This window comes from Leiobunum rupestre, chromosome 9 (genome assembly GCF_980474605.1).
Source record: "Leiobunum rupestre chromosome 9, qqLeiRupe1.1.hap1, whole genome shotgun sequence".
Taxonomy (NCBI): Eukaryota; Metazoa; Arthropoda; class Arachnida; order Opiliones; family Sclerosomatidae; genus Leiobunum; species Leiobunum rupestre.
The window spans coordinates 4,619,835-4,630,033 of NC_143392.1; the positions used below are offsets into that span (position 1 = coordinate 4,619,835).

Here is a 10,199-nt window from a genome sequence, read left to right on the forward strand (position 1 = left end):
CTAAAAAATAATTGGAATGTTAATAATCTTAAATCAATACCAAATACAAATTCAATTTAATAACAAATGTATGGAGTTGGCTCTTTATATAAAAAAAAACAAAAAGAAAAAAAAAACAAAAAAAACACCTACCCTGTTTTGGTACATTCACTGTCGTAAGATAGCATAATGACGTTGTACTACCCTCTTTCTTTGTATACCCTATTCGATAGAATTACTCTATATCGAATTATAATTCTTCAGACTGAACGGCGAGCCGCGGCTCCAAACGTCTCTCAATTTTTTTAAATAAATTATTTTAACAATAATTTACGTTTATTCTTTTTTTTCACGGATGCCCTTCTTCGCAAACAATTTACAAACTTCTAAAGATTACGAAAGTGTCTTTTAGAAAAAAGCACAGATAAATGAATTTTAATATTGTACAACTTTAATTTTAATATTAACAATTTCAATGTTTTTAGTTTCAATACTTCATATCCATATCTTCTAATGAGAAACAACTCTCGGTATAACCATTAGTTATAGAAAATTTTACATTTAAACTATTTAGCGTGCCCATAGTAACTCCAACTTGCTGTAATGTTGGGTTGTCAGCTGTTCCATTAGCTCCACGAAGACGACCACATTCTGGTTCAAGAGGATCTTGATTGAAATTGCTTTACGTAGCAAAGAATGGCATAATTTTCAGCAACGCTGAAGTTATTAGGAAATTTGATTTAGCAAAACAATGTGCGTTATATTTTTTTCAATATTGCTTGTTTGTTTCAGTCCTATAAGTGTCTCTTTACTCAACAGCATTTTTTTCTTTCACCTTTCGTGAAGTCTCCTTTTCGGGTTTTTCGCATATAGCTCCCAATCTTCAAGATATTTAAGAAAAGTGTTTTGTAGCCACTGAAATGCACTCACAACATTAATCTCAAAGTTTTATTTAGATAATATATCATAAAATTACCTGAAGATGGGGATCATCTGTGGTAGTGAATGGTTTCAAGTTTGGATTTTGTGTTTTTCGGCTCTCGCTTAGATTCCTTACATTTAGGAAATCATACAACTTATTGAATATTTCAATAAATTTTATGGTTTTGGATTTATTGCTGGTAATTCTAAATTGATGCCAGAGGGCATTTGCCATGGATTGGCTGAGTACTTTGGCCGCGTATTTCACTTTCATTTTGCTATACGAACCAGGATAGACGTGGCCATGACTTATTTTATGAAGCATTCGAAGGGAGCCACTTTAGTAGTGTAAAAGTGAGAGTTTAGAGCTATGGGGTGCCAATATTTTCCATAGGGTTAGCACGGGGTGCCGGTATCTTCCTCGAAACCGCATCGGCTCGATGTGGCCAGATTTGCCGGCATCGAGAATACGAGAGAGACCGATGAAAACGTGAAGTGAGAATCGAAGCCGGTCAGAGTCTTGTTGACGGGGGTGTAATAGCTGATTTTCTTGACGAGGTAGGGGAGAGAGACCCGGAAGAGAGTGAGGTCTCGGATTTCAACCGCGCCAGAAAGGAGCGGCTTGTTTATACGCGCGTTTCCTCGGTACGGGGTGGGAGTTTACGCGGGGATTAACGAAATACCCAATAGGGTATGGCATGGGGTATAATTCATGAACAAAGTACGGGTCAGCATCGAGAATACGAGAGCGTCCGTCGAAAACGCGAAGGGACCATCGGAGCCAGCCGGAGATTTATTGACGGGGCGTAATAAGGAAGCGGAATAGAGGTCCGCGATAAAACGAGGTCAAGCTTTTCATCCGCACCAGAAAGAAGCGGTTTGTTTATACACGTGTTAAGTCGGTACGGGGCATGAATCTACGGTGAGGGTAGCGATATTACGACGATTATAATATCTTTCGGAGAAAAGGGAGAATATTTGCTACGAACGAAATAGACTTAAATTAACGTAAATGATAATGAATAAAACGATGTATCGCGCAATATAGGAACTGAGTTAAAAAAATATCCCGACGAGTACTATATAAGGAGTTTTATTTTCCCACAAAACTTCATTCTCAATTTGTAATTGCTAGTCTATGACGTCTTGGAATACTGATAAAATGTATGTATAAAACATGATCTTAATACCGAGATTCTGTTTAACAAATATAAAATTTTCAGGAATAGCAGTAAGGTTTTTCCGGTTTCTACCACGAAAGGAGTGTTGGTAACCCCGGACTGTAATATCTACATCGGAACCCTAGAAGGAGGCGTTGGCATAGCGCTGACTGAAAGTCAATTCAAGCAATTGTGGAGAGCGAACGAGGAAATAACTTCATTCTTGGAAGACGATTCTATCCCACCCTCAACGTGGTTCTTCGAAGGATCGGAAACGAGACGGGTAGAACTGTGCATTTTTCAAGACCGTAGAGTAGTGGACGTCAGGGAAATCGTTCTTGGCACTGGGACCAATTACGGCAAGCACTACCTGACCAAGCGTGGATTCACTCTGACGCGGTACCCCTGGAAGACGTTGATGGAAACATACGGTGAAGTGATGATCTACCAAAACGAAGTCAAACGCGTCTTCAACGATATTAAAGAAACTGTACTAAACAAAGTTACCGATTATATTAATAAGCAGTGCAGTGGTTGTGAAGTTGATCATCTTTCACAAGATGAGCATGACTGTTTAATGATAGATTGGAATTCCCGTTTAGATGCGTACTTGTTTGACGCCGTTATTCGGAAATAATCTCAAAACTTAACACATTTTTAAGCGAGGATTTTCGGGATAATATTTTGTCTTATTTGAAGAATATGTTACATAAGACAGTAGATTGTTAAAAAAAATATCAATAAAAAGAATCGTATTAAAAACCACGCTTATTATTTCTTATCTCATTTACAAACATGAATCCTATCATGATACATCCTTTCACGGGGCTCGTGTCAGGACCCACGCAGTCTGGAAAATCTCACTTTATCGCGAAATTAATCAAACATAATGACTCTTGCATATCTCCCCCACCCCAACGAATAATTTGGTGTTATACAGAGTACCAACAGAAATTATTTAATTCAGTATTGGAACATAATCCAACAGTCGAGTTTCACGAAGGATTGTTGGACCCAGGAACTTTGAATCCAACGATTAGAAATTTTGTCATTCTCGATGACCTATTATGTGAAATAGCTAATAACAAAGACGTGACCAATTTATTCATCCGAGGTTCGCATCATCGAAACACATCGGTACTGATTTTAATGCAAAATTTGTTTTATCACGGGAAAGAGGTTAGAACTCTCAATCTGAATTCGCAGTACCTCGTCATCTTCCGTTCCGCTAGAGACGTTTCCAGCGTACTAAATATTGCTAAACAAATTTCTCCGTCAAATACCAAATTCGTCGTGGACGCTTTCCGTCAAGCCGTGATGAAACCGTACGGCTATTTATTCATCGATTTAAAACCAAACACTTCAGATGAATATCGGCTGCGAAAGGGAATCATACCGGGAGAAGAAGCCGCGATTTTTGTTCCAAAATGAGCGTACGAACTTCAAAACGAGTTTGTAAAAACTTAAACTTTTTGAAATATTTGAGCACTTGTAACGTGAAACAGAGAAAAGCTATCGTCAAGCTAGCAAATCGAGACGCTATTTTATCGTTGGTCGAATGCTGTATAAATGTACTTCGTGGGAACGTTCAACTTACAGATGAGCATAAGAGTCGGTTGAAGAAACATCGTAAAGTGATACACCATGTATGTCGTAAAATTCCTCTCGCTAAAAGAAAACAGATTCTAGTGCAGAAGGGGGGATTTCTCCCGCTTTTATTAGCTCCGCTTCTTTCAATCGTGAGCTCAGTCGCCGGCGCGCGGCGATAAACCGCGCTATTAATAAGTAAAAATGGCCCGCAAAATGATTTTAGTTTCCGAAGACGCCTTACGTCGTATGAAAAACGCTACTCTAGAAGAAGTTGTTCTGGAACCGGAAATACCCACTTTGGATAAGGAAATGATAGCGATTCTCGAGAACCCCAATATGTCCCAATCCGAAAAATTATCATTTTATAATCAAACTTTACAGCGAAACTTAAGTTCTAATCAGAAACCAGTTGAAAAACAACAGCAATAAAAAAAACGTGGTACGAAGAAATTGCCACATCTATACCACCAAGTCTGCGCACCGACGCGATATCTTTGTACAATTGGACATTGCGATATATTTCGTGGAATGATTTAGGCGAAATGGAAATTGGGGGGCGGGTCGTTTCGGGATCGAACGTTATAGATTTAATTTAAGACGCGGTTAGAAAAACCAAATCAAATGTCGATCCTACGGGAATTAATAATTTTTACGAAACTTTGCAAAATAATAATGTACCAAAAAAATTTATCAAGAATCCCGCGAGGTTAAATTTGTTAAAATCATTATCTTATCTCGCGACTCCACCCAGACCGCAACAGTGGGTGACGATTTGACTGTATTTATCAATAAAACCTTTAACGTAAGTTAACGAGTATTTATTTCAATTTTTTGTCTCAGGATGGATGGTTGTACTGAAACTGTAGCTGTGGGTGTGACGTCCAGATTAGTGGATTCTTATTCCAAAAATCCGAAAATTTTAACCGCTGTCATAATAATATTTATATTCGTAATAATGGAATTATCTGAATTCCTATTATGGTACTACACGGTACCCACACCGGGAAATTTTACCAACTATGGATAAACTTAGAAATATATACTACGACGTAGCAGACTCTGGCGGTTACGTTGGCCTTCGAGGATTGTATCGTTCAGCCCGAGAAAAGGGATTCAACGTATCATTGAATGAGGTTAAAGATTTTTTACAGAACCAAGATACGTATACGTTACACAAAAATGTAAAGCGGCGGTACGAAAGAAATAAGACAATAGTTTACGGTATTGACGAACAATGGCGAGCTGATTTAATTGACCTGCAGAAACTATCGAGACAAAATAAGGGATATCGTTACATACTCGTTTGTATTGACGTATTTAGCAAATTCGCTTTCGTTGAGCTGGTGAAAGATAAGAAGGGGGCTACCATAGTGAATGCTCTGAAAAACATACTAGATGGTGAAAGACGACCAAAACGCCTACAGAGTGATCACGGGAATGAGTTTGTTTGTAAAGCCGTTCAATTGGAGTTAAAATCACGGGGAATAGAATTTTTCGCGACGAATTCTGAAGTTAAGGCCAGTATCGTCGAACGCTTTATTCGATCGTTTAAATTAAGAATGTATCGATATTTCACTGGCAAAAATACAAATAAACACGTCGATACGCTCCAAGATTTAGTTACCGCGTACAATAACAGCTATCACCGTTCAATTAAATGTAAGCCCGTCGAAGTAACGTCAGAAAATAATTTGGAAAACTCTATACGGAGGTATTGATTTCAGTCCGCCAGTGACCTATGATTTCGAAATTGGTGATATTGTAAGAATTAGAAAAAACAAGGGTATCTTTGAGAAAGGTTATATCCCAAATTTTTCCGAAGAATTGTTTCGAGTGATTAAGCGGATACCGAGGCAACCGGCGGTATATAAACTGGAGGCTTTGGATTCGGAACCCATTTTGGGAGTGTTTTACAAGGAAGAAGTACAAAAAGTCGGAAAAGATCTCGAGACTTGTGCTTTTAAAATTGAAAAAGTGCTCAGGCGGCGACGCAAATCTGATAATTCAGTCGAGTTACTCGTACGCTGGAAGGGGTACGGACCGCAATTTGACAGTTGGGTTCAAGAAGTAGACTTAGAATGAGTTTCTACATCACTCTACCATCCGATTCTTCGCTGAATTACTTTCCCGATAATACTCTGAGCAAATTCAGAGCTTACCTTCCGGAAAATGTTCAGCTGAATGGACCTTACGAAGTAGGGTTAGCGGAAATAAGTTATCCTAGAACGTGGAACAATATCAAAGAAGAGCGGGTAGTCCGAGTTTGGACGGATGATATCATGTCGGAAGGTTTTACGGAAGAAAAACTAGCTATTATACCCAAAGCAAATTTATCTACAATCGAAGATTTCCTTGAAATGTTAAAATTTGAGGGTAAAAATGTTGAGTTTAAATACATAAAACATCTGAAACGAGTTTCGGGTTCACATTGCTAAGAGTTTTTATTGTAAAATCCCTCCTGATATAGCGGTTATGTTGGGGTTTTCGATTCAGTAAGTACAAGAACTTGAAATTAGGGAATCGACGATAGCTCCATATACCGTAGATATGGACGTGGGATTACATTCGTTGTTTGTTTATTCCGATATCGTTGAAAGTACGATCGTCGGGGACAGGAACGTACCTCTCCTAAGAATTATTAGCGTTAAAGGGAAAGACGGTGAAACTATAGACTCGATATTCACTAAACCACATTATTTACCAGTCGCGGGTTCAAATATTCAAATTATCGAAATTAACATTATGGACGACTTGGGGAACCCCGTGCGATTCGAACGTGGAAAGGTGCACGTTACTCTACATTTCCGACCACGGAGGGCCTGGCTCACCCTATAACAACACGTGCGAGAACGAGTCGCGTTCATTTTAGTAAAGCATAACGAACGACCAACATCATGAGACACTCGCAGTATAATCCCGCCGTAAGCGATTACGAGAACTACTATTTGAATCAGGCTGGCTATGGATCAATTCCTGTTTATCGAGGTGTGGGTGTTCAAAGAGGATATGGATTAGGCAATATACTAGCTTCAGCTTTTCGCAGTGCCATGCCCCTTTTCAAGCGTGGAGCCCAGTTCTTAGGAAGAAAATTCCTCGATACTGGAGCGAAAGTCGTCACGGACGTTGCTAGCGGTATTCCAATCAAAAAGGCACTCGCAACTAGATCCAAAAGCGCTGGCAAAGAAACCTTAATTTCAGCCGCGGAAGTGGTTTAGCAAATGACGGGATCTGGACTTAAAAAGAAACGCTCCCGACCGTGCAAAATCACTCGACGTAAAGCCAAGAGGAGGAAAACATCGTGCCCTTCTTACTCCGATATATTTTCATAAAGCGTTATTATGGCACTGTTACATCCACATTCAAGCGGGTGTGTGAATTCGGAATTGGACCTTTTTCAAGTTCCGTTATCGCAGACGGGGATTATCGGTGGCGAATGGGTCGAATACAATCCCATTTCCAGTATTACCAACAATTCAGCGTTAACGTTTTGCATTAGTGGCAATTCAGAATCCTACGTAGACTTGTCGCAGACTCTCCTACACGTTCAGGAGGAAGTGAAAAAACAAAATGGATCTCTCCCCAAAGCCGCCGTGATCGGTGCGGGTGGAGTGGTAACTACACCAGCTGATAATGGGGCGCCGGTCAATTTATTTTTACACAGTCTCTTTCCCGAAGTGCATTTTTTTTTAAACGAAAAATCCGTTACTCCTTCGGCTCAAAATTACCCGTATAAAAGTATGATTCAAACCATGCTAACTTTTGGTGACTCGGCTAAAACGAGTCATCTGACCAGCTCCTTATTCTATCGCGACACGGCGGGTGAGTTTAACGACTTTACCAAAAACGAAGGTTTCTTGAAAAGAGCTGAATTTGCTCAAAAGGGAATTATCGATATGATCGGCGTCCTCCATTTAGATGTTTGTCAACAACCTCGATATCTTCTAAACTTGGTGGATTTAAAATTTGTTTTTGGTAAACCGAACACCCATTTTTGTTTACACTCCGATGTGAAATGTCAATTCGAAATCAAATCAGCTTCGCTTTATCTGAGAAAAGTTAAATTAATTCCAGAAATACCATTATCTCACGCGAAAGTATTACAAGTGGCTAGAGCTAAATACCCCATCACTCGCACCGAATGCACTTCATTTTCGATCCCCCAGGGGAACATGAGTGTAGTGCAGGATCATTTATTTACCGGCCAGATTCCCAATAAAGTCGTGATTGGGATGGTTAGTCAAACGGCTTTTCTAGGTGACTTAAAATTATCACCATATAATTTCCAACACTTTAATTTAAACCACATTGGATTGTTTGTGGACGGAAACAGCGTACCCCATTGCCCTCTCACTCCTAATTTCGCGGAGAATAGCTACATCCACTCTTACGCCAATTTATTTCTACAAACGGGTCAGTGGAACATTGACGAGGGAAACCAAATAAGTCGCGAAGATTACGTTGGTGGGAACTGCCTTTTTGTCTACGATTTGACTGCTGATTTGATGAGCAACGCCGCCCATTGCCATTTAGTTAAAAACGGAAATTTGAGGCTCAAGATAAAATTCGCATCAGCTTTAGCCGAAACGATTGCTGTAATTGTGTACGCGGAATTCCAGAGTTTGATTGAAATTGATAAAAACAGAACCGTGCTTTTGAACTAGAATGGATACGTTACAACTAACTAGAATTATGGAAAACGATAAGTCCACCAAAAACCTATTTCGGGGAGTTATGGCTGCGGATCAATTACCCAAATACGTGAAGACTTTCCCCTCTCTTTATATCGTGAACACGGCTACTTCAGAAACGTCCGGAGAACATTGGGTTGTACTCTATTTCTCGAAAAATAACAGCGCTACAGAATTCTTCGATTCTTTCGGGAACGCCCCCGATATGTTTCGCTTTAATGACTTTGTCGAAAGAAATAGTAAAACTGTTACTTTTAATTCGTTACAACTACAAGGAAATCTTAGTAGGACTTGTGGAGGCTTTTGCGTGTATTTTGCTATTAATCGATGTCGGGGTGTAAAAATGTTTGATATTGTGACAATATTTTCTAAACAAAAAAATGATAATGATAAGATGATTAAAGAATTTGTGTATTCAAACTATTCAATAAATATTGAATAACTTTTAAATGTTTTTTTTTAATTTACCAACATTTAAAACAAATTGCAAAAACACTAGTTCATAAACTTTTTTGTTAAAGTAAATTCACAGATCATTTCCAGTTGAAAATATTTAACATTTTTAGAATAATATTTGTGAAAATAAATCAAAATACTCTAAATATTCTTTTAGTCATATACATAATGTTCTATTAGTTATATACGTATTTTACGAATTCAGTCACACCTTTTTTATCTTGTCGATCCAGTGATGTCCATAGGATAGAGTTTGAATACCGTTACCCAAAATGTATCTTTTATTATCACAAGGATTTAGAGACATTTTGTTTTGGGAAATGGTAAAGAGTTGATGTCTCTGACTCACAATTCGCATCATACAGTTGCTCGTAATTTGATTCCGAAAAAGACAATTGCGGTAGCTCGAGTGGCGGATACTTTTTTTGACGACTCTCTTGCAAACACCCTTCGCGGTTTTTTTCTCCCCTTCTCCGAAAGGATACTATACATTTTCGGGCGTAAACCGCAAAACTCGCGAATCGGAACTCCTTCCATCTCGTCTTTCATCTTCCCAATCACTTTTTTATTTGATTCATTGTGAAGAGGATGATTAACGGGATATCCTGAGATATCGAAGAGGTTGGGAGGACTTCTGTAAGTCCGGGTAGACATCCTCGGATTGTATGTCATACGTGAGGCTGTCAGTATCTGTGAAAAGGAGTCGCGCTTTACCCCCGAAATTCTTCCGCATGTACTCGTTATGAAACTCATACATGGAAAGTTTGGATAGATCCAAAATGGAGAAGCCGGTATAAATAGGTCTATTCAAAGTAAGCGACTTCCTCTTCATTTAAATGCCTACGAGTTCGTTGTGGAAAATAGTGAACTTTTCAAATGCCGGAGAAGACGCTTTCTTGATGGCCCGCTCAGGTGTTTGCACGAGATGAAAGTCTATACGATTACGGAGATTTTCCATGGTCTTACCTAGTATTAGAGAAAATGAGATTAGTATTGATTATTATTTATATTTAATATACCAAAAGTGCTATTATTGAGCAACTTGAAAAATTCCCGTTCAAAGTTGTTTTTGGCAAGTTTTCTTTTCTCCGTATTGAACTCGATGAAGGGACGAAGCCAAGGACTTTGGTCAAACGAGAGTATCCTGTGAACTTTAGTAAGTTTCATCCTCTTCGAAACGTAGTATTTTAAATTACGATAGTGAACTACGTAACGTTGCTTGTTGAATAGATTAGGTACAAGCGTGGAAAGGTTCAATTGTTTAAGCATCAGTTTATAATATGAAGAAAATAAATCGGTGGTTATTGCGCGAGATTCGGGCGCAAGGGGGTAGCAATTGTGTTCTTGATGCAATTCAGCGCGATACTCTAAATCAACCTCCAAAATGAAACCATAGGATGACTCG

The 10,199-nt window shown here is 38.8% G+C and overlaps 2 protein-coding genes across 2 annotated transcripts; both read left to right on the forward strand.

The window, feature by feature from the left end:
• Positions 1-4,669: 4,669 nt before the first annotated feature.
• On the forward strand, positions 4,670-5,732 carry LOC149926331 (uncharacterized). The gene is made up of 2 exons (XM_090157670.1): positions 4,670-5,091; positions 5,375-5,732. Exons 1-2 carry the CDS (start codon positions 4,670-4,672, stop codon positions 5,730-5,732), a joined length of 780 nt encoding a protein of 259 aa, XP_090013796.1.
• Positions 5,733-6,988: 1,256 nt separating this feature from the next.
• Positions 6,989-8,311, forward strand: LOC149926332 (uncharacterized protein F54H12.2-like). Its single transcript, XM_090157671.1, has one exon. It carries the CDS (start codon positions 6,989-6,991, stop codon positions 8,309-8,311), a length of 1,323 nt encoding a protein of 440 aa, XP_090013797.1.
• Positions 8,312-10,199: the final 1,888 nt, after the last annotated feature.

Excerpts from the sequence above, each read along its gene's own strand:
- LOC149926332 (XM_090157671.1), top strand. The coding sequence starts at position 6,989 with ATGGCACTGTTACATCCACATTCAAGCGGGTGTGTGAATTCGGAATTG.
- LOC149926331 (XM_090157670.1), top strand. The coding sequence starts at position 4,670 with ATGGATAAACTTAGAAATATATACTACGACGTAGCAGACTCTGGCGGT. Across the intron at positions 5,092-5,374 it reads CAGAGTGATCACGGGAATGA|TCCGCCAGTGACCTATGATT; the intron begins GTTTGTTTGTAA and ends TATTGATTTCAG.